At 48.1% G+C, this 24110-nt stretch overlaps 1 protein-coding gene across 1 annotated transcript; it reads left to right on the plus strand.

The window, feature by feature from the left end:
* The first annotated feature begins 1145 nt into the window (after window positions 1-1145).
* Window positions 1146-23194, plus strand: LOC310689379 (zinc finger protein 398-like). The gene is made up of 7 exons (XM_083467035.1): window positions 1146-1453; window positions 7830-8231; window positions 10345-10471; window positions 11868-11987; window positions 15907-16017; window positions 18542-18661; window positions 21409-23194. The coding sequence occupies exons 1-7, from the start codon at window positions 1430-1432 to the stop codon at window positions 22137-22139; spliced, it is 1635 nt and encodes a 544-aa protein (XP_083323161.1). The 5' UTR covers window positions 1146-1429; the 3' UTR covers window positions 22140-23194.
* Window positions 23195-24110: the final 916 nt, after the last annotated feature.

Genomic DNA, 24110 nt, shown 5'->3' on the forward strand with positions numbered 1-24110 from the left:
TTAGATAGCAAAAAAAATAAAAAAAATAAAAAATAAAAAAAATTGTACATTGAGTATCTATCATCAGTCTTTTTCTCAGGGTTGGAAAATCTGGCCAAAGTCAAAGCACTTTTAAGCACTGTGGGAGAAAAGTAAGGCCCTGGGTTGGGGAGGATTTGATTTGGGGTGTTAAGTTCTGAAAATTAGCCTTTGCTGGCGAACAAGGGAGATATCGTACATTGCTTGATATCCAGGCATCTGAATCTGGCTTGATCGCTTGAAGCTAAATGTGTCTCCACTAGAAAGTGTAGCTCCCAGATGTTTTGCTCTACAACTCCCATCAGCTGGCTGGGTGCTGATGGGAATCGTAATCCCAATCACTTGTCTGGCTGGGGGAGTCGATGGGAGTTTTATTCCCAAAAACCTTGGAGGGCACCAAGTTGGGGAACACTGGTTTAGCCAGCTGCGTCATTGACAAAAAGCAGGAGAGCGTGGGTTTCTTTATTTATTAAGTAATAGACTTCCAAAGAAACCCATCAGTGATTTTAAAAATATCCTCAAAATAAGAGAAAGGGGCGGGGTAGGGACACAGTTAAGCATCTTTTAAAATATCATTTTAAAATAATCAAATAGGCCACTGTTTCCAGGAAACTTGGGTCTCCAGCTGTAGTTGGACTACAACTCCCATCATCCATACCTAGTAGGGCCAGTGGTCAGGGATGATGGGAATTGTAGTCCAACAACAGATGGAGAACCAAGTTTGGGGGAAAACGGCAAGTAGTTGCAATCCCTTTCCCCCTCCATTCCTGGAAGCTCGGAGCAACCCGCGCACGATGTACAAACCCCAAGCGAAAGACACGTGTCTGCGGGACCGCGCCGGCTGCGCGCTTCCAATCCATGAGGGCACGAGGGGGAGGAGGAAAAAAAAAACCAAGAAAAACCCCAACCCGGTGCACGTGTGAACCGGCCTTGTCCGCGATGATTTGCAAAGGCGGCGTCTTTCCCGCGCGGGGCGAGCGTAACGTGTGAAAGAGGCGTGACGCGTGTCCCTCCTCCCAGGCGGCTTTCTCCCTTTTTTTTTTTTTTTTTTGCAAATCCCGAGCCGCTTTACGTAGGAAGGATAAATCGCGGGGCGGTGCGGGAGAGAAAAGAGCGGGCGATCGGCGGCTCCGCCTCGGCCCTGCAGGGGGCGCGCTTCCCGGCCAGGCCCCCGTTGCGAGTGTTGCTTTTTTCCTCGCCCCCCCCCAAACCAAATCGCTACAATTGCGCCTTGTATGTTTCCCTCGGATGTGAGCAGCCCAGCCGCGCGCCCGCCTCCTCCTCCTCCGCCTCCGATCCTCCGATCCTCGGGCTGCCCCCCTCCCGGGACCCCCCCAGCCCGGCCCGGCCCGGCCCTGGAGCCCCGATCCGGCCCTTCTCCCGCCCAGAGCCCCCCCAGCAGCCCAGGGCCATGGCCGAATGGGCCCCTGCCCAGGTGAGCCGGGAGTGGGGGGGGGGACGAAGATGGAGGGGAGGGGGGCATGATCCGGATCGAGAAGTTGATTCGGAGTCCGGAGATGGCTGGGACCCCCCCCCGCTGTGTATGCATGGGGGGGGGTGTTAGGCCTTTGCTGCCTGGGGTAGGGGGGTGGGATGGGAAAACCGGGCCTCCCCCGCCCCAGCAGACCCTAGTAGTTTTGCTGGGAGTGTTAAATGGGGGGGGGGAGAATGTCCTGGGGGAGGAGATCCATTAGGAGATCTCTTGTGGGGGGGGGAGAGGAGAGGATCTCTTTGATTTTCCTTGGGAGAGGAGGATGGGGGGGGAGGAAAGAGGGGCTGATCCGGATTGGGGGAGGGGGCTCCCGGTGGGGGGGGGCAGGGCTGGTATGAATGGGGCTGGAAGGAGGTGTGTTTGTAGGGGGGGGAGATAATGTGAGAGAAAAGGTCCCATTGCAAAAGCTGGAGGTGTGGGGCAGCCCTCTCTTCCCAGGGGATCCAACTTGAATAACAATATGGGGGGAGGCAGGTAAGCTCTGCCCCACATAATCGATCACCCCCCCCATTTGACTGGCCAGGCCAATTCAACTTTGCAAGGGGGGGCCTGGACCCTTCAAATATTTTACTGGACCTCGAAGTTGGGTCTTGCGCTGCTTCCCCATCTATTCCTCTGTTTCATTTTTCCTGGAGGGGACCAACTGCTTCAGGGCCCCCCCTTGGCTTCTCAGGGGTGTTTTTTTGGGGGGGCCCCACACAGTGGCGTAGTGTGGGTTGTCAGCACCCGGGGCAAGGCAAGTAATTTGCGCCCCCTAACCCGTGGATTTGCGCCCCCTAACCCATGGATTTGCGCCCCCTAACCCTAACCCCCAGATGTTGCGCCCGGTGCGGCCCGCCCCCCCTGCACCCCCCACGCTACGCCACTGGTCCCACAGATATCTGGGGATGAGGAGAGTCGGCATTTTGGAGGGGCGACCACACACCCCCAGAGGCTCTCCCATCCTCTCGGACGCAGCCATGCTGTTTTTGCACAAGCCTATTTCTGCAGCTTTGGGGGACCTCCGAGAAGATGCTGAGTTTGCTTTTGGGAAAAGGGGGGGGGTAGGGAGTGATCTCTCTCCCACCCCCCACCAGTAATGAGATTATTTTTTTCTCCCTTGGGGCCTCGCAATAATGAACAGCTAACCCCTTCCTTGCAGTGACGCAGCACTCGGGTTGCACAGTTATTTATTATTATTGCTATTAATTTGTTGCGTTCATATCCAAGGAGTTTGAGGTGGTTCTCCCCCAGTCTTCGTTTACCCCCCCCCCCAACAAGGTTTTGGCTGAGAGGCAGTGACTGGCCCAAGGTTGCTTCACGACCCAGCGGAGACTTGAACCCAAGTCATACTCTGCCGCTCTAACCACTACACCTCACTGCCGCTCAGCTCTCTCTAGCAACTTGGGTAAACTTGGTAGGAACTGATTCCCCTCCAGCCTTCACATGACAAGGGACTCGGACCTCTTGCCTTTGACTACAACTCCCATCATCCAAAGCTAGCAGAACCAGCGTTCAGGGATGATGGGAACTGTAGTCTCAAAAATGGTAGTCCTCCGTGATTTAAAAAATACCTTTAAAATAAGAGAAAGGGGTGTGGGGAGCACACTTAAGCATCCTTTAAAATATCATTTTTAAATAATCAGTTGCCTGGAAAGTGTTGCCCAAAATTGGGTCTCCAGCAGTAGTTGGACTACAACTCTCTTCATCCCTAGCTAGCAGGACTAGTAGTCAGGGATGATGGGCATTGTAGTCCTACAACAGCTGGAGACCCAAGTTTGGGGGAAACTGACTTAGAGGAAGAGCAGAGTTCTAATTTGAGTGTTGCATACAAATGCACACACACAACAAAAATGCCTTTAGCTTAACCAAATCCCCAAGCGCTTCTACTCTAACATTAACCCACAAACAGCCCCCTAGGTGGACCTTTGCGTCCCATCCGCACCAGGAATTTAATGCATAATAATAATAATAATAATAATAATAATTTATTTGTATCCCACTCATCTTGCTAGCTTACCCCAGCCACTCTGAGAGGCTCCTGACAGAATTATAAAAACACGATAAAACATCAGACATTAAAAACATCCCTAAACAGGGCTGCCTTCAGATGTCTTCTAAAAGTCAGATACAGTAGTGGAATATTAAAATACAATAACCTATTAAACATTAAAAGCTTCCCTAAACAGGGCTGCCTTCAGATGTCTTCTAAAAGTCTGGTAGTTTTTTTCCTCTTTGACATCTGGTGGGAGGGCGTTCCACAGGGCGGGCACCACCACCAAGAAGGCCCTCTGCCTGGTTCCCTGTAACATCACTTCTCGCAATGAGGGAACCGCCAGAAGGACCTCGGCGCTGGATCTCAGTGTCCGGGTAGAATGATGGGGGTGGAGACGCTCCTTCAGGTATACTGGACTGAAGCTGTTTAGGGCTTTAAAGGTCAGCACCAACACTTTGAATTGCGCTCGGAAACGTACTGGGAGCCAATGCAGATCTCTCAGATTCAGTGTTATGTGGTCTCAGCGGCCGCTCCCAGTCACCAGTCTAGCTGCCGCATTTGAAACATTTGGTTCCCCCCTATATTATCCTGGGAACTTTAGTGGGGTTTTTTAAGGGTGCATGGAATTGCAGCTCTGTCAGGGAGCCAACTACAATTTCCAAGATTCTTGGAAGGCGGAGAACGTACATGAAAATTATGGTCTGGCCAGCGTTTGGCGCGCCATTAAAATGGGGTTTTTGCTTCTTGGTGGCAGGGAGAAAGTGGCGCCCGTTTTTTCAGGCTAGGGCTGATGGGAGTTGTAGTCCAACAACATCTGGAGCAGGCATCGGCAAACTCCGGCCCTCCAGATGTTTTGGAACTACAATTCCCACCACCCCTAGCTCACAGGACCAGTGGTCAGGGATGATGGGAACTGTAGTCCCAAAACATCTGGAGGGCTGGAGTTTGCCTGTGCAAAACATCTGGAGGCTGACTGGCTGACAGAGGGTCTTCTCAGCCATCTTTCAGGGCAAAGCCCTCATTACAGAAAAGCACCCTAAAATATCATGTCATATTTCAGTAAATATGGGCCCAGCTCAGGATGCTTAACTTGGCGTTCAAAGCCCTAAACGACTTAATAATAATGAATTATTATTATTATTATTATTATTATTATTATTATTATTATTAGACCCCCAGATGCTACAGACCTTCTTGGGTGCCAAGCCTGGGGAAGATTGCCTTCTCTAGGGCAGCCCCTGTTTTTTATATTGACATTTAACTGGATGAATTTCATTTATAAAGAAAGAAAGCAATAAAAGAAAGAGTTCAATAGGTGCGGAAAAGAAAGGTGCAGTGTAATGCAATTAGTATAATCAGTTACATTTCCATACTAAGTGATATTAGTATCTTATTACGCATATGGTTATTAATGAATCTGCTACATTCTGTAGAAACTCTTTTCAAACATCAATAGATTTGTCAAAAACAAAGTCTGCGTCTATCAGCAATCCATTCATAAGCTGCAGGTGTTGTCGCGTTGTCAATCCGTTGATTAAAAGGAATCGCACCTGCATTCTTCCAGGCCATCGGTATCAGTCTCTTAGCAGCTTCCATAAAATAGCTATATAATTCAAAATCATATTCTCCTCTAAAAATGTTAACTTTTCCCATACGGTCATGTTTATATAGCCTAGCACTTCTCCCAAAACTTAGCAAATATAGAACACTGTAAAAACATACATTTTAAAGAGGCATTGGCCTTCTTGCATCTTCAGCAAAAAAGCCATTTTTCGCTAGTCCTTTTTTATATAAACGTAAAGGAGTCCAATAAATTCTGAGTGTTATTTTCTGTTGTGTAAGTCTTAATTTAAGATGCAATGATGCCTTTGGCCCCAAGGCTGAAACTCTTCCCCCTAAGTTGCAGAACTCCTTCCCCACCAGAGTTTCCTGTGAATATTCAACTTTTTACCCTGGTAAATATACCTGAAGGGTATATTTTTAGGACTCACCGTGTTTTTGTGATTATAAGTTCTTTTAAAGTGCTTTTAATATCATGTTTAATATTGCAACCTGCTCTGGGACCTTGAGAGTTTAGGGCAGGTGAATAATAATAATAATAATAATAATAATAATAATAAATGTTTGAAAAATCAGTCTAAAAGTGGCGTACCACTCTGGCATGGCAAGAGAGAATGGCAAGTGTGCAAGAAGTTTCAAATATGATCAGAAGAAAGTGGGACTTACTCTCAAGTAACTCACTACAGTGTTGAAGTCTAAACCAGGCATAGGCAAACTCCAGCCCTCCCAGATGTTTGGGACTACAATTCCCATCATCCCTAGCTAACAGGACCAGTGGCCAGGGATGATGGGAATTGTAGTCCCAAACATCTGGAGGGCCGGAGCTGGCCTATGCCTGGTCTAAACCAACTTAAACTTGCTTCAGAACGGCATCACTATCAATCCTTTAAACGTGAGTAAGTAAATAAAAATGCCCTGAAATAAATAAAACCACCGTGATGCTTGCAACTTACAGCCCCAGCAATTCATATTGGCTCTCAGCGACTGATGAAAAATCCTCTACAAATTAAACCAATTAATATTTTCAGCCCTATCTGGTTGCGATAATGTTTGGAATGCTTCAGTGACGTAGGTTAATTCTGTTTTGTATACGTGGTGCTAAGAATACTGCAATTCTCCACTCGGGTGAATAATGGAAAAATGGATTCTGCAAACGGTATAAATTACGCAAATCAAACATAAGATGCACACAACTTAATTAATTTATTTTCTTGCATTTATATCCCAGCTTTCTTCCATCATGGGAGCCAAGACATCTTACCTTGTAATTTTTTTCCTCCAGCTTTGGATTATGTGAAGGTCAAACAGTTTTTGATACCCCATCCTATTCCTGCACCTTACAAAGGTTTACCAAGCATTAGGTAAACCTTATTTGAACCCTTATACAGAGTCCGACCATTGCTTCATCTGGAATAAACCTGAGACCTTCAACATGCAAATCATATACTATACCAGTGAGCTATGACCCTTCCCCCTAATCTACCACACACTTACAAACCTACCTTGTAACAATGAGGCCTATAAACTTTATATTTTTTGTCTGGTGAAATGAAACTTGGGGTTTTGAGAATGCTGTGTGCAAGTACCAGATTCTGTACTGACTTGGTGAGTCACCCTCCTCAAATTTAGTCACTACAGGAACACCTGTTTAGAAACTGGGTGCTGGCTCTTGAGCTTCATTTTCCTCTTCCCTCCTTGTCCCTCACTCCTTGTGAGTCATGTTTTTTGAATATTGTAAGCCTTCGGGCAGAGACTGCCATTTTTTTTTTAATGGATTGCATGCTGGCTGCTCTGGGAGCCTTTTTTGGGTGAAGGTAAAGGGACCCCTGACTGTTAGGTCCAGTCACGGACAACTCTGGGGTTGCGGTGCTCATCTCACTTTATTGGCCGAGGGAGCCGGTGTACAGCTTCCGGGTCATGCGGCCAGCATGACTAAGCCGCTTCTGGCGAACCAGAGCAGCGCACGGAAACGCCGTTTACCTTCCCGCCGGAGCGGGACCTATTTATCTACTTGCACTTTGACGTGCTTTCGAACTGCCAGGTTGGCAGGAGCAGGGACCGAGCAACGGGAGATCACCCCGCCGCGGGGATTTGAACCGCCGACCTTCTGATCGACAAGCCCTAGGCTCTGTGGTTTAGATCACAGCGCCACCCCTTTTGGGTGAAGAGTGGGGTGCAAATTCTCCAAAGTAATAAAACGGAAGCAGTAAGAGATGGGTTTGTCTGGTGGGGAGGCGCTCCCCGGCTTTGCTGACCGCTTGGGTCTTCTCAGAGAGCCGGCGTGGTGTAGTGGTTAAGAATGGTAGACTCGTAATCTGGTGAACCAGGTTCGCTTCCCCGCTCCTCCACATGCAGCTGCTGGGTGACCTTGGGCCAGTCACACTTCTGTGAAGTCTCTCAGCCCCACTCACCTCACAGAGTGTTTGTTGTGGGGGAGGAAGGGAAAGGAGAGCGTTAGCCGCTTTGAGACTCCTTCGGGTAGTGATAAAGCAGAATATCAAATCCAAACTGTTATGTACTGAAGTTCTCACCCTGGGCCAGCAGGGGGATACTGTAGATAGTTATGCAAATGAAGGATCGAAAGTGACGTTCAGTGATTGGATAGTTTTAGAAAGTTGCAACAGTTACATTGTTCTGCAGCTCTATATAAGCAGGCTGACTGAGCTCCTCAATTCAGTTCTGTTCCAGCTTACAAATAAAGAGCTGCTTTGGAAGAATCGCTGTGTCGTCTGATATGTTCGCCCACAACTTAACACAAACTCTTCTTCTTCTTCTTCTCTCCAGATCCAGGAATGGAACGTGGAGGCTCAGCACCTGATGCCCCTCCAGCCCCCCCTCGTCCCCGAGCTGAGCCACATGCGCGAAGCCCAGCTGCACACGGCGGAGGCGTCCCTGTGGAGCGTGGTGGCCACGGTCCAGGCCATGGAGCGGAAGATAGACCTGCTGGCCACCCGCCTGCTCAGCCTGGAGGGCAGGTCTGGGACAGCCGAGAAGAAGCTGCTGGACTGCGAGAAGACGGCCATGGAGTTTGGGAACCAGCTGGAGAGCAAGTGGGCCGTCCTGGGGACCCTCATCCAGGAGTACGGGCTTCTGCAGAGAAGGCTGGAGAACGTGGAGAACCTCCTGAAGAACCGCAACTTCTGGGTGCTGAGGCTCCCCCCGGGGGCTAAGGGAGAAATCCCCAAGGTATATCTTTGCCACCCTTTGTATGGAAAAAGCGAGTCAAAGTCTTGGCACTTTGCTTTTTCTTTTGCACATTTTTGGTGTGCTCCCCATGACCCTGTGGACTGGAAGATAAGGCCCAAATATTTGAAAGCTTTGACCTGTTCGATTGGCTGATTGTCCATACACCAACTGTGGGGCCTATATTTTCTTGAGAAAACCATAACTTTGGTTTTCTGATAATTTATGATACAGTGGTGCCCCGCAAGACGAATGCCTCGCAAGACGGAAAACTTGCTAGACGAAAGAGTTTTCCGTTTTGGAGGTGCTTCGCAAAACGAATTTCCTATGGGCTTGCTTCACAAGACGACAATGTCTTGCGAGTTCCTGCTGGTTTTTTCCCCTCCCCCCCCCTTTCTAAGCTGCTAAGCCACTTATCAGCTGATCCGATCAGCAGATAAGCCTCTAAAAGCCGCTAATAGCGCTAATCCGCTAATCCGCCAATGGGCTTGCTTCGCAAGACGAAAAAACCGCTAGACGAAGAGAATCACAGAACGGATTCTTTTCGTCTTGCGAGGCACCACTGTAATTTACGACCAGGTGTTCTCTCTGGCAATACACTGAGAATTCTCTTATCAATCTTTTTAGGCCTATTTTTGTTTGAGATAAGAGGACCGCATCATCAGCATATAATAGTACAGAGATTGGTTTTGAGGCCAGTTTAAAGGTAAAGGGACCCCTGACCATTAGGTCCAGTTGTGGCCGACTCTGGGGTTGCGGCGCTCATCTCGCTTTATTGGCCAAGGGAGCCGGCGTACAGCTTCCGGGTCATGTGGCCAGCATGACTAAGCCGCTTCTGGTGAACCAGAGCAGTGCACAGAAACACTGTTTACCTTCCTGCCGGAGTGGTACCTATTTATCTACTTGCACCTTGACGTGCTTTCGAACTGCTAGGTGGGCAGGAGCAGGGACCGAGCAACGGGAGCTCACCCCGTTGCGGGGATTCGAACCGCCGACCTTCTGATCAGCAAGTCCTAGGCTCTGTGGTTTAACCCACAGCGCCACTCGCGTCCCATGAGGCCAGTTTAGGAGTGTGGAATTCTGAAGATGTTAAGCACTGGGCCATGTCGTTTGTGTATAGGTTAAAGAGTGCCGGGGCTAAAATGCTTGACTCCCTTTATGGCTGGGACAGATCCTGCAAGTTGGCCATTTGTAGAGCAACGCACTTTCAGCACAGTGTCTTTATAAAGGCAGTTAATCAGATATAATAATCTTTTGTCTTATGCTTGAGGTGTTTAATTTGGTCCATAGTCTTACTCGTGAGATTGAATCAAAAGCAGCTTTCAAATCAATGAAAGCAGCATAGATTGCTTGGCGTACTTATCTATCAGGTGAGCTAGGATGAAGCAATGGTCTATAGTAGATCTGCCTTGCCTGAATCTTGCTTGCCTTTCTGCAACGATAGCCTCAACATCAATCCAGTTGATCAATTTATTGTGGAGGTGTTTTGCATATAATTTACTGACTATAGGTAAGAGGCTGATAGGTCTGTAGCTGGCTGGATCCGATGTAAGGCCCTTTTTGAATATTGGGATGATTACCGCAATGGCCCAGTTGTCGGGGAGTAAACCAGAAGAATCAACGTGAGAGAATACTGCCGCAAGCAGAGATGCCCACCGAACCCTCCAACGTCCGGGGAATCCAAATCGGGCCGCTTGCTTGTTTTGTGGGAGCCAGCCGACTCGTGCCAGAGCACTGGAGTAAAAACAAAAGGGACATTCTGGGATCCCATCGGAAGCCGAGACAGCTTCTGCAAATCCAAGATGTCCTGCTTAAATTGGGGTGGTTGAGCTGCTGGGTTTTGTTGGTTAGAGCGTGGCGCTGATAGCGCCAAAGTTGCAGGTTCGATCCGTGTTTGGGAGAGCTGCTTATTCCTCCATTGCAAGGGGTTGGGACTCAGGGCCTTGCAGAGCCAGGCAGAGACCTGGGCCAGGTAGATAATGTGCCCTCCTTATGTTCCTGTGGCTGAGTGGAGATTTGAACCCTGATCTCTCGCAGGTCCCAGCCCAGCACTCTAACCACTATCCTGCGTTGGCTCTGTAATAACAATGACAATAATAATTGCAATAATTTGCAGATGCCGGTGACGTTTGTTGACATTGCCGTCTATTTCTCTGCTGAAGAGTGGAAGAACTTGGCTGAGTGGCAGAAGGATCTGTACAACAACCTTGTGAAGGAGAACTACGAGTCTTTGCTCAGCCTAGGTACGGAAACAACCATCTCCCTTGCGTCGTATGTAGAGGGTTCGAAGCATTTCGAAGCATAAAAATTAATTAAATCAAATTCGTGCCATCAATTTGATTTAATTAATTTTTATAATGAAATATTTTTAGATTGTGTGATTATTTGACTGATTATTTGATTGTTGTTAGCCGCCCTGAGCCCGGCTTCGGCTGGGGAGGGCGGGATATAAATAAAATTTATTATTATTATTATTATTATTATTATTATTATTATAGTCCTCGCGAAAACACTGTAAGGGAGGCCGGTATTCGTTATCCTGCGATACGACCTGTGAGATTTCCTGAACGGATTGCGGCTTGCCTCTTGGGTTTGTGGGGAGAAGCAAGATTCAGAAAGCAGACTTCAAAGATCACAGCATTTAGCCACCGTTCTGGCTGTTCTGGCTTCTGGGATAGCTGCGCAGCCTGCATTCGCCCCATAAGACGCACACACATTTCCCTTTACTTTTTAGGAGGGAAAAAGTGAGTCTTATAGAGCAAAAAACACGGTATTTTACAAGGTTGTTATAGTATTTCACCAGATCTTAACCTATTGCAGTATTTATAAGAATGGATTCCAAATATCATTGAATTTGCCCATGGCAAGTCTGCGTTTATATGCTAGTTGTTCATATGTTGTGAGTTTGTATAAGTCTCCAATCCAATCGTAGAAGGATTTTTATTTTTCCAATTTTTATGTTTCCAGTTCATCAGTATCTGTCTTTTTGCTGTGGTCAGGGCATGGAGAGTCCACTCGTATTGTCCTTTTGTCAGGTTCCATGTGCTGGGTGTATACCGTATTTTTCGCTCCGTAAGACACACTTTTTTCCTCCTAAAAGGTAAGGGGAAATGTGAGTGCGTCTTATGGAGCACCCTTCTGTTCCTCCTCCCGCTTTGCTGAACAGATGTTGTGCAGCTCTCCCTCTCTGTGCAGCACTTCTCCTGCGAAGGAGAGGGACTGCGCAGAGAGGGAGAACTGTGCAGCGCCCCTTCAGCGACGTGCCTGTCCTGGCTTCTGCCTTAGCTGCGTGCAGCCTCTCCGGGCAGGGGGAGCCTTCATCCCGCTGCCCTGAAGAGGCTTGGCGCGGTTATCCCAGAAGCCAGAACAGACACACAGTATCCCAGAAGCCAGACCCCTCTTGCTGTTCTGGCTTCTGGGATTCAGAATAATTTTTTCTTGTTTTCCTCCTCCCAAACCTAGGTGCGCCTTATGGTCTGGTGCGTCTTATGGAGCAAAAAATATGGTAATTCAGGAGGATGTTTTGCTCTGTGAGGTTGTTCCATACAGTTCTGTTGATGGTTTTGGTTACCTTCTGCCAAAAGTCTTTCAATGAAAAAAACCATATGTTTTAGAGAAGCATTGTCCCTATTTCTCCAGGAGCAGATGTTAACATTTCCAAACCGGAGGCTCATCCCAGGATTGAACGCGGTGCAGAGCCATGTATTCCAGAACAGCAGAGCACAAAGGAGAGGGAGCTATCTACGGATCCTTGCACAGGTGAGGAAAGCAATTTGGAAGAAATTGGGTGTGCAAGGAGGGGAAAAAGGTAAAGGTAAAGGGAGCCCTGACCATTAGGGTCCAGTCGTGGCCGAGTCTGGGGTTGCGGCGCTCATCTCGCTTTATTGGCCGAGGGAGCTGGCGTACAGCTTCCAGGTCATGTGGCCAGCATGACTAAGCCGCTTCTGGCGAACCAGAGCAGCGCACGGAAACGCCATTTACCTTCCCGCCGGAGTGGTACCTATTTATCTACTTGCATTTTGATGTGCTTTAGAACTGCTAGGTTGGCAGGAGCTGGGACCGAGCAACGGGAGCTCACCCCGTTGCAGGGATTCGAACTGCCGACCTTCTGATCGGCAAGTCCTAGGCTCTGTGGTTTAACCCACAGCGCCACCCCCGTCCCTTGCAAGGAGGGGTAGGTTGATTCTAATAAATCTGGGCCATCACATGTGAGACATTATTGCTGTTGAGAAAACACCACTCTTAAGGCAAACAGGAGTTTCCCCTTCGTATTTCCTATTGCAGGGATCAGGGTGGATTTGATTTAAATCAAATCGATTTAAACCGCAATTTAAATCACTAGCCAGTAAGACTTGATTTAAATCATATTTTTTTTACAGAAAGACTCATTCTTGCTGGCGTGATCTTAATATTTACAACCAGACGAAGGTTTCATTTTTGGAATAATAAATTTTCAGTGTAGTTTTTACAGTTATATAAAAAATGACTGATTTGGTTATACTATTAGAAATACATAGACAAATAATTATGAAATTGTTTACAGATAGGTAGCCATGTTGGTCTGCCGGAGTCGAAACAAAATAAAAAAATTCCTTCCAGTAGCACCTTATAGACCAACTAAGTTTGTTATTAGTATGAGCTTTCGTGTGCATGTGTATCTGAAGAAGTGTGCATGCACACGAAAGCTCATACCAAGAACAAAATTTGTTGGTCTATAAGGTGATACTGGAAGGAATTTTTAATGAAATTATTGTTTATGTTTGCACAACTTTTCTGCTGTACTTTATTGGAAGGAGAAAAACAATCATTTCCTTAATAACAATTTAAACAATTTATTTAACTAAAACAATAACATTACCGCATATGTATCCATGTTTGTTGACTGATGTGGTTAAACGATTTTTAAAAAAACAGACTGAGTTTTAACACACATGAAAAACTTGAAACAAATCCTTATTTCCTGATGAATAGCCTTTGGACTTTAATGTAACTTAAATAGAAAACTATCTTTAGAAAGATTTTTCCTCCAAAAGCATTTTAATTTAAAAATCTAATTTAAATCAAAAAAATCTGATCTGAATCAAAAAATCTGATTTTTTAAAACAATTTTTAAAAAACCATTGATTTTTATCCACCCTTGCAAGGATGAAACCTGTGTTCATTGCCAGGGTAGGTGCAGAATGGGCCATTGCAAATGACTCAGGGCTGCAGCTAATTTGCAAGCCTCCATTGCATATCATTTAACGCCCATTTGCATATCAAACAGACTAGCGGAATCGGCCCAGCTGGCGCAAATGGGAGTTGCCTGGGTGCAATGCTCCACTCTCCTTAAAGGTAAAGGGACCCCTGACCATTAAGTCCAGTCGTGGCCGACTCTGGGGTTGCGGCGCTCATCTCGCTTTACAGCTTCCGGGTCATGTGGCCAGCAGGACTAAGCCGCTTCTGGCGAACCAGAGCAGCACACGGAAACGCCCTTTACCTTCCCACCGGAGCGGTACCTATTTATCTACTTGCACTCTGACGTGCTTTCGAACTGCTAGGTTGGCAGGAGCAGGGACCGAGCAACGGGAGCTCACCCCGTCGCGGGGATTTGAACCGCCGACCTTCTGATCGGCAAGTCCTAGTCTGTGGTTTAGACCACAGCGCCACCCGCGTCCCACTCTCCTTACAGAGCTACATTTCCCAGATTAGTTTAAAATGTAGGCTCTCTTTTTCTCCCCCTCCCCCGGGGAACTCTGGGAATTGTAGCTCCATGATGGAATCAGGGGTCTCATAACAACTTGAAGCACCTTTGACAAACTACAGTTCCCGGGATTTTTTGCAGAAAGCCAGAACTTCAAAGTGCAGCACAGATGGGGCCTAATTCTTTTTGCGTCTTTACCAAGCTACCAGCTTTTGAAACGGTTATATAACAGTCCTGCATCCTGACTGCCTTTCTCTTAGTACAGTCCTACCTCCTCGGAAGCCGAACGGAATCCGTTCCGGAAGTCCGTTCAACTTCCAAAACGTTCGGAAACCAAGGCACGGCTTCCGATTGGCCGCTGGAAGCTCCTGCAGCCAATTGGAAGCCGCGGAACCTGTGTCGGACGTTCAGGTTCCAAAGAACGTTCGCAAACCGGAACACTCCTTTCTGGGTTTGCGGCGTTCAGGAGCCAAAACGTTCAACTTGCAAGGAGTTCAACTTCCGAGGTACGACTGTATACCGGTCAGGAATTTCCAAACCAATTAGAAACCGATTTCCTATTGATTAGCTGCATAGATCAGGATAATGGGTCCCATAATTCTCTTCTGGTCTTCCGTCTCGACAGCCCCTCTCAAAACTCCAGAGACCAAGAGTCATAAATAATATTTGCAATATTTGCGACACTCCCGGATGCCTAAACGGGCTGTATAGCCTCTCAATTACCGTAAATCTTCTCCCTCTCCTTCCAGCTCCGTTGTCAGAATAGCAGCTTTCAGATCCAAGCACGGAAGGAGCAATTTGTTTGTTCTTCAAAAAGAAAAGGGAAAATTGCTCTTCTGCTGATGTCCCCAACAAGATACCTGCGGGCACAATAGCACTTCATGTTTTTGGGGGACAGGGGGCGGGTGATTCCCTGGTCCTGAATGGGGTAACTGTGCCCCTGAAGAACCAGGTGCGCAGCCTGGAAGTCATTCTGGACTCACAGCTGTCCATGGAGGCACAGGTCAATTCTGTGTCCAGGGCAGCTATCTACCAGCTCCATCTGGTACGTAGGCTGAGACCCTACCTGCCTGTGGACTTACTTGCCAGAGTGGTGCATGCTCTGGTTATCTCCCGCTTGGACTACTGCAACGCGCTCTACGTGGGGCTACCTTTGAAGGTGACCCAGAAACTGCAATTAATCCAGAATGAGGCAGCTAGACTGGTGACTGGGGGTGGCTGCCGAGACCACATAACACCAGTTCTGAGAGATTTGCATTGGCTCCCAGTACGTTTCCGAGCACAATTCAAAGTGTTGGTGCTGACCTTTCAAGCCCTAAATGGCCTCAAAGGACCAGTAGACCTGAAGGAGCGTCTCCACCCCCATTGTTCAGCCTGGACACTGAGATCCAGCGCCAAGGGCCTTCTGGCGGTTCCCTCATTGCGAGAAGTGAGGTTACAGGGAACCAGGCAGAGGGCCTTCTCAGTAGTGGCGCCCACCTTGTGGAACACCCACCCTTCAGATGTGAAGGAAATAAGCAGCTATCCTATTTTTAAAAGAAGGCAGCCCTGTTCAGGGAAGTTTTTAATATTTAACGCTGTACTGTTTTTAACACTTGATTGGGAGCCTCCCAGAGTGGCTGGGGAGACTCAGCCAGATGGGCGAGGTATAAATAATAATAATTATTATTATTCATATAGTGGCGAGAGTGGTCACCTTTCCCCTCCCTTCAGAAGGGAGCACAGAATTATAGCGTTAAACGGGACCTCCAGGGGTCATCCAGCCCAACCCGCTGCCACGGAGTTCTGGAATCACGACTAAAGAATCCCTGGCAGATGGTCACACAACCTCTGCTTAAAAAAACCTCCCATTGAGGTTTTCTTATGTTTACCATATGTGGAATTTTAGGTTAGGTTTTCTGCACCTGAAATTTGGAGGAGGTGGAGAGGGATTTCCCTTGGGTCGGCAAGCCTGTTAAAGAATCTCTTCCTTTGTCCTTTCCCTCCTTTTTACAGAACCCTTGATTTGCACGCCGGACGTCTTGAGCCGCATCAAGCAAGAGGAGCCCTTTGCAGGGGGAGGCCAGTTCACAGAGGAAAGAGGGATGCCAGCAGATCCGTGTTCAGGTGATTTGCGTGGAAGGGTCCCGAGGGTCATCTAGTCCAACCCCTGCAATTGTTATAATAAATAATAATATTTTTTTATTTATACCCCGCCCTTCCCGGTTCAGAAAACTGGGCTCAGGACGGCTAACAACATATTTAAAACACTTAATCGATGCAACAAAAACCAGCTTAAAATACAGTATAAAACGTGAATAACAATAAATTTAGAAATCAAAAATCAATTTAGGGGGGGAAATCCATCCAATAAACATTAGATGATCACCAGGGCTAGCTGGCTAAATCAGTCCTACTTGGGCCAGTGAGGAGACCAGGGGAGAATTAGCTGTGGGGTTTCAGAGCGGGTAATCTGCATAAAAAGGGGAAAGGGAAGGAAGGAAGGGGAATAAAAGATCAGCCTAAGTTCACATTGAAAGCCAGGTGGAATAGCTCTGTTTTACAGGTCCTGTGGAAGGAAGTTAAATCCTGCAGGGCCCTGGTCTCCTGGGACAGAGTATTCCACCAGGTCGGAGCCACCACTGAGAAGGCCCTGGCCCTGGTGGAGGATAATCTGACTTCCTTAGGGCCCGGGACCTCTAAACTATAATTATTCATGGACCTTAAGGTCCTCTGCGGGGCAGACGAGGAGAGGCGGTCCCATAAATACGAGGGCCCTAAGCCACAAAGAGCTTTAAAGGTCAAAACCAGCACCTTAAACCTGACCCGATACTCCACCGGGAGCCAGTGCAACTGGTAAAGCACTGGTAAGTAATATTATTATTGGTAAATATTATTATTATTAAATTTACCTGTATCCGCTCTATACCTGGGGGTCTCAGGGCGGTTCACAGACTAAAATCAACATATAAAACCACAAAATACTTAATAAAATAAAAAACCACAGCCCCCAAAAACCACATTTTAAAAGGACATAGGGTGTAAATTGGATCATCCCAAGGCCTGGTTAAAGAGGAACGTTATTGCCTGGTGCCTAAAGGTGTATAATGAAGGCGCCAGGCAAACTTCCCTGGAGAGAGCATTCCACAGACGGGGAGCCACTGCAGAGAAGGCCCCGTTCTCGTGTTGCCACCCTCCGAACCTCTCCAGGAGGGCCTCAGAAGATGATCTCAGGGTCTGGGTAGGCTCATCTGGAAGGAGGTGTTGTGGTCCTGAGGAATCGCAGCTAAAGAATCCCAACGCCAGTAGAGAAACCTGCAATGACTCACCTTCCAAGGAAATCTGTTCCACCGCTGGCTGAACAGCTCAGAGCCTCCCAAAGTTCTCCTTAACGATTAGTCAGAAACTTCTTTCTTGTCATTTGAACCAAACCGGTGCCTTCCAGACGTTTTGGACGGTCATTCCCACCAACTGCCTGGGTGCTGATGGGAGTTGTAGTTCAAAACATCTGACAGGTACCAGTTTGGGGGAAGCGCCTGCTCTGTAGGACTTCCATTGTCATCTTGTTTTTTGACACTCGCTTTTTAGTAGACTATGTGGAGGACTCCCTGGTCCTGAATGGGGTAACTGTGCCCCTGAAGGACCAGGTGTGCAGCCTGGGAGTCATTGTGGACTCACAGCTGTCCATGGAGGCGCAGGTCAAATCTGTGTCCAGGGCAGCTGTTTACCAGCTCCATCTGGTACGCAGGATGAGACCCTCACTGCCTGCAGACTGTCTCGCCAGAGTGGTGCATGCTCTGGTTATCTCCCGCTTGGATTACTGCAATGCACTCTATGTGGGGCTACCTTTGAAGGTGACCCAGAAACTGCAACTAATCCAGAATGCGGCAGGTAGACTGGTGACTGGGAGCGGCCGCCAAGACCATATAACACCGGTCCTGAAAGACCTCCGTCGGCTCCCAGTACGTTTCCGAGCACAATTCAAAGTGTTGGTGCTGGCCTTTAAAGCCCTAAATGATCTTGGTCCAGTATACCTGAAGGAGCGTCTCCACTCCCATCATTCTGCCCTGACACTGAGGTCCAGCTCCGAGGGCCTTCTGGCGGTTACCTCCCTGCGAGAAGTGAGGTTACAGGGAACCAGACAGAGGGCCTTCTTGGTGATGGCGCCCGCTGTGTGGAACGCCCTCCCACCATATGTCAAAGAGAAGAACAACTACCAGACTTTTAGAAGACATCTGAAGGCAGCCCTGTTTAGGGAAGCTTTTAATGTTTAATAGGTTATTGTATTTTAATAATCTGTTGGAAGCCGCCCAGAGTGGCTGGGGAAACCCAGCCAGATGGGTGGGGTACTAATAATAAATTATTACTATTGTTGTTGTTGTTGTTTTGAGACTCGTTTTTTAGTAGAATAGGCCGACCTGTGCCAGATGATTTGCAATTCCCAGTCGTGCTGGCTGGGCTAATGGGAGTTGTAGTACGGAACAGCTGAAGCTGGGGTTGGGGAAGACCAGAACAGGTCAATCTTTTTGATGGACAGGCTTTGACCTCTGCTACGCCAGGGTTTGGGCGGCCATGCTGAGGTTTTTTGTTTGCGTAACCAACACGAGGGCTGCCTTCTTCTGAACTGTTTTGTTTGGTTCTCTTCGCAAAGGAGCTGAGGGGCTCATGTCCGCCCATGACTTCTTGTCATGGATTAAGCAAGAGGAGGAGCCATGCGTCAGGGAACATTGGGAGTCGGCAGAGAGAGACATCCTGACGGGCTCCGGAACAGGTGAGCAGCCTTTAGGATGAGCGTGCCTGCCTCAGTTCCTGCATGTAGCTGCAATCCCTGCCTCCCACGAACATAATCATGGCAAAGGGGAGACTTATCCTGGCTCCACCCTATCAGCCAGGGAAGCAGCAGCTGCTCCATTGCTTGCTTTCGAGGCTAGATGACCCTTGTCCCTTTCAACTGTGCGATTCTAAGTCTCTTTCCTCTTCCCTCCCCATTCCTTTTTCCTTTTGTGTCGTGTCCATGAGATTGTGAACCTTGAAGCATATAACACGGGTCTTGAAAGACCTACACTGGCTCCCAGTACGTTTCCGAGCACAATTCAAAGTGTTGGTGCTGACTTTTCAAGCCCTAAACAGCCTGAGTCCAGTAGACCTGAAGGAGCCTCTCCACCCCCATCATTCAGCCTGGACACTGAGGTCCAACTCCGAGGGCCTTCTGGCGGTTCCCTCCCTGCGAGAAGCAAAGCTACAGGGAACCAGGCAGAGGGCCTTCTCGGTGGTGGCACCCGCCCTGTGGAACGCCCTCCCACCAGATGTCAAAGAGAAAAATAACTACCGAACTTTTAGAAGACATCTGAAGGCAGCCCTGTTTAGGGAAGCTTGTAATGTTTAATCGGTTATTGTATTTTAGTGTTTTGTTGGAAGCTGCCCAGAGTGGCTGGGGAAACCCAGCCAGATGCGCAGGGTATAAATAATAAATTATTATTATTATTATTATTATTATTATTATTATTATTATTATTATTAGCAGGAACTGTGTCTGTACATCACTTAGAAACTTTTAGATGCTTTGTAAGCATTTTAGGATAATGCTAGGGCTTCCAAACAGTTTAGGCATGCGGGTACATTTGGGTTTCTGAGAAAGTGCTAGTCCAACCCTCTGCAATCTAGTCCCTCTTCTTCCAGATCGGCCGACGCCTGAGATAGAAAGTGTCTGTGCCTATTTATTTTATTCTGCCTAAATCTCTTAAGTGTTTTACAGTGTTACCTTGGTTCCCAAACTTAATCCGTTCCGGAAGTCTGTTCCAAAACCAAAGCGTTCCAAAACCAAGGCATGCTTTCCCATAGAAGGTAATGCAAAATAGATTAATCAGTTCCAGACTTTTAAAAACAACCCCTAAAACAGCAATTTGACATGAATTTTACTCTCTAACGAGACCATTGATCCATAAAATGAAAGCAATAATCAATGTACTGTACTATAAAATAAATAAGCAGCATTGTAGATGATAAAAAATAAATAAATTATTAGCTGCACTGATGATAGTCCTTGTTTGGATGGGGGGCTTTTATCCATTTCTGCAGTCACACAATCAATCCATCAATAGCTGAACTGGGTCCCATACAGTCACGAAAAGTAACCGAAAAAGCCTCAAAAACAAAAACGCAAAATAAATAGCAAAAACAGAAGTGCCAAACTTAATCTGTTCCAGAAGTCCGTTTGACTTCCGAAATGTTCAAAAACCAAGGTGCAGCTTCTGATTGGTGCAGGTGCCCCAGAAACAATAGCCAACAGCTGCATTGGATGTTCAGCTTCCAAAAAACGTTCGAAAACCGGAACACTTTTGGCATTTTGCATTTGGGAACCAAGGTGTTTGAGAACCAAGGTGCCACTGTACAAAGTGTGCTTTTCCAAGGGAGCCGAACAAAAGTTGGACCCAGTGGCATTAAACCTGAGCCCTGAAAAGCCCATAGAGCGGGAGGAGGAAGTGGGAAAGAGTGCCCTTCTTTCAACTTCCTCCTTCTGCTCTGTATCCTTCTCAAGGGAGAAAAGGGTATCTGCCCTCACCGCCTCTTGATAAGGAGACATGGGAGGTGTTGTGAAAGCCATAGGGGGAGATCTCAGGGGTTCCATTGTGCCCATGGGACCCTGTTGGTGACCCCTGAGCTGTGCCCCTTGGGCTAAACTCTCCCAGTCTCTCTCCCGAATAAAACCCCTGTGGAAGTGACTTCCTTTGCCACCCCCTGTGGCTGGGATGAATAACTGCAGCCCATTCTTTTGGGCTTTGAAATACAGTGGTACCTCTGGATGCGAACGGGATCCGTTACGGAGCCCCATTCGTATCCTGAAGTGAACGTAACCTGCGTCTGCGTGGGTCGCGATTCGCCGCTCCCGTGCATGCGCGTGATGTTGTTTTGAGCAAAGGCGCATGCGCGAGCGGCGAAACCCGGAAATAACATGCTTTGTTACTTCCGGGTTGCCGCAGAGCGCAACCCGAAAATATTCATCCCGAAGCTACTTCAACCCGAGGTATGACTGCAATAATGAAAAATGATCGAAAAAATAAATAAATAACTGCGGCCTGTTTCCTCTCTGGAGAGCCAGTGTGGTGTAGTGGTTAAGAGTGGTAGACTCGTAATCTGGGGAACCGGGTTCGCTTCCCTGCTCCTCCACATGCAGCTGCTGGGTGACCTTGGGCTAGTCACACTTCTCTGAAGTCTCTCAGCCCCACTCACCTCACAGAGTGTTTGTTGTGGGGGAGGAAGGGAAAGGAGATTGTGAGCCGCTTTGAGACTCCTTCGGGTAGTGATAAAGCGGGATATCAAATCCAAACTCTTCTTCTTCTTCTTCTAAATAAAAATTTTTTTTCCAGTAGCACCTTAAAGACCAACTAAGTAAAGACTAACTTAAAGACTAACTTAGTTGGTCTTTAAGGTGCTACTGGAAAAAAAAATTTTATTTTGACTATGGCAGACCAACACGGCTACCTATCTACTACTCTTCTTCTTCTCTCTTCCTCCCAGCTGGCGACGCAATGGCCGTCAAAGCCGAGACCCAGCGTTCGTGCCCAGAAGAACCGGCACGGACCAGGGATTCCGTGTTCCACAGCGAGACCCCCTTATCTGCCGGGGCGGCGGCGGCATCGGCGGCGATGGAATCCTACGTGGGCCCGGGCGGCCCAGTCGCGCCGCCCCTGAGCCCCGCCAGGAGCCGACCGGGTAAATCCATTGAGTTAGAGAGCGAGTTGCAAGGCCTCTTTGCCCCACAGCCGCCGGCCGAGCGCCCCCACGGCTGCAGCGAGTGCGGGAAGATGTTTGGGGTGAAGAAGAGCCTGAAGGTTCACCAGCGGAGCCACCACAGCCAGGAGCGGCCGTACGAGTGCGCCGAGTGCCGCAAGAGCTTCAACTGCCACTCGGGTCTGGTGCGGCACCAGATGACGCACCGCGGGGAGCGGCCCTACAAGTGCGAGGAGTGCGGCAAGTGCTACAGCCGTAAGGAGCACCTTCAGAACCACCAGAGGCTGCACACGGGCGAGAGGCCTTTCCAGTGTCCCGTCTGCGGCAAACGGTTCATCCGGAAGCAGAACTTGCTGAAGCATCAGCGCATTCACACCGGGGAAAGGCCCTACCAGTGCGCCGAGTGCGGGAGGAGCTTCCGCTACAAGGAGTCCCTCAAGGACCACCTGAGGACTCACAGCGCCGAGCCCCCCGCCCAGAGGCTGCTGCCGTCCCTGGGCGGGGAGCCACTCCCGTAAGGCCCTGCGGGGGGGAAGGAGGAAAAGCTCTCTCCATAGCTGTCAACGTTTCCCTTCTTTTAGGGGAAATTCCCTTCTCCCGAATAGGATTCGTTGCAAGAAAAGGGGAAAGTCGACAGCTGTGGCTCTCTCTCGTACTCCTCCCCCCCCAAAAAAAACTCCTCCCCTCAGCCTCCTTCCCCTCCAGTGCCTCCCAATTCTGCCCGGCGCGGGGGGCATAGCCGCCGCAAAGACCGCTGGACGGTGGGCGTGAGGCCGCCTTGGTTTTGCGAATGCCACGGGGCAGCCGCACCTCATTCCCCAAACGTGCACCACCTTGCTCTCGAATCGGCCTTTGCGGAACGAGCGGAACCCGCAAGGGACGCGAGCGGCGGCGTCTGCCGCAGGCCGGAACCTCTAGACTTCCCGGAGACTGATGCTGAGGATCTGATGATTTCGCTTGGGGATGTTTCTAGCCCTCATTGAGGAGGGGGGTTCCAGGAGCATGGCGGCAACGTGCGCATGTGTGTTCTAAAGGCTCAGAAACCAAATTCCAAACCCCACACCCTGCTCACTCCCCTCCATGTCTCAAATGGGTTTTTCCCCCCTCGCACATCCGGAAGGAATGATTGCAATTTTAGCAGGACGCTAGCCTTGAGCGGAAGCCCCCGGAACGGACCCTTTTTGGCTAAAACGTGGCTTCTCGTACGTACGAATAAGGACTTTTGCGTCTCCCTCGTCTCTTTCTCTTGGGTGGCCAGTTTGCGTTGCTCCTCTGCGGGACTTCTTTGAGCCTCTGCTTTTCTTTTCTTTTCTCTTCTCCCCTCAGGGCCTGCTTCTGTTCACAGCCTCTGAACAGTTTCACTGCAAAGCACCTTTTCCAGGTCTCACCCCCCCACCCCCCAAACCCCAACCCCCAAGTCCTGCATTTCTTTCCCCACCGCAAATATATTTATTCGTTCTCGTCCCTCTTTCCTCCCATGCCGTTGCTTTTATTTTTAAAAAAGAAATTCCTTTTATCTCATGACAACGCAGTCCAACTCTGTTTTTAAAAATAAACATTAAAAAAGAGAGAATTATTTCCGGGTGTAGTTTTGTATCAAAGGTGCAATGCAAATAAAGACAAAATAGAAAGTGGGGGGGGGGGGTAGCAAAGCAAGCTGCTTGGGTTGCAGTTTTCATTCATAGGATCATAGAACTATAGGAAAGGGACTCAGGGGCATCTAGACCAACCCCCTGCAGTTTGGAACATGTTTTGGTGCTCAGGGGTCCTCTGATTTTCATGGCTGTATAGGATTTGGCAGTAGGCTTTTCCCATACTTGAGCTTCAGGCCTCTTGCGTGTTTTTGAAAGGTGCACAGCTAGGATTGAAATTGAAAAAAGAGGCCTGCTTAAGCTGAAATTGTGTGCGCATTTCACAAAAGTAAGCCCATGGACCACACTGGAGTTTATTTCTGAATAAGCATGTTTAGGATTACACTTGCATGCTTCTGGGGGTGGCGAAATATTAATCAAATATTTCACTTCAATTGCTCTTGATGTTATTATGATTAGAATATTTATTTATATCTTGCTTCTTCCCCCCCCCCCCAGTCTGGGGCTCAAAGTGGCTTGCACAATTTACCGTAAAACAACACAGAGCCTTCTAGGGCTTCATAGGTCATAACCAGCACTTTGAATTGTTACACATTTGAGATATTTATGCAGCTTGTGAAAACCAGCATACTTTTAAAAACCGGTTTATTTTCATTGATACTTACCAGAAGATAGCCAAAAGTTTGCACCCAGTACAAAGGGCATTTTTATAATACACCAGAGTCGAAGAAATACTTGGAAAATCTGATCTTAAAAGGAACAAAAGCAAAACAAAAGGGGGCAGGAAAAAGAAAAAATAAAAGAAAATGGAAGAAGATAAAAAGGATTCCAATTCTCTGTCTGTCAGCTAAATACAGTATTCACTCATTAACATCCAACTATTCTATTTTCTACAAG

Source organism: Podarcis liolepis (assembly GCF_965112155.1).
Source record: "Podarcis liolepis genome assembly, chromosome: 12".
NCBI lineage: Eukaryota > Metazoa > Chordata > Lepidosauria > Squamata > Lacertidae > Podarcis > Podarcis liolepis.

What these genes read in the sequence shown, in the direction of transcription:
- LOC310689379 (XM_083467035.1), top strand. Translation starts at nt 1,430, where the DNA reads ATGGCCGAATGGGCCCCTGCCCAG. An exon ending in CGAGTCTTTGCTCAGCCTAG is followed by an intron (nt 10,472 to 11,867) that starts GTACGGAAACAA and finishes CTATTTCTCCAG; the next exon opens with GAGCAGATGTTAACATTTCC. An exon ending in ATCTACGGATCCTTGCACAG is followed by an intron (nt 11,988 to 15,906) that starts GTGAGGAAAGCA and finishes TCCTTTTTACAG; the next exon opens with AACCCTTGATTTGCACGCCG.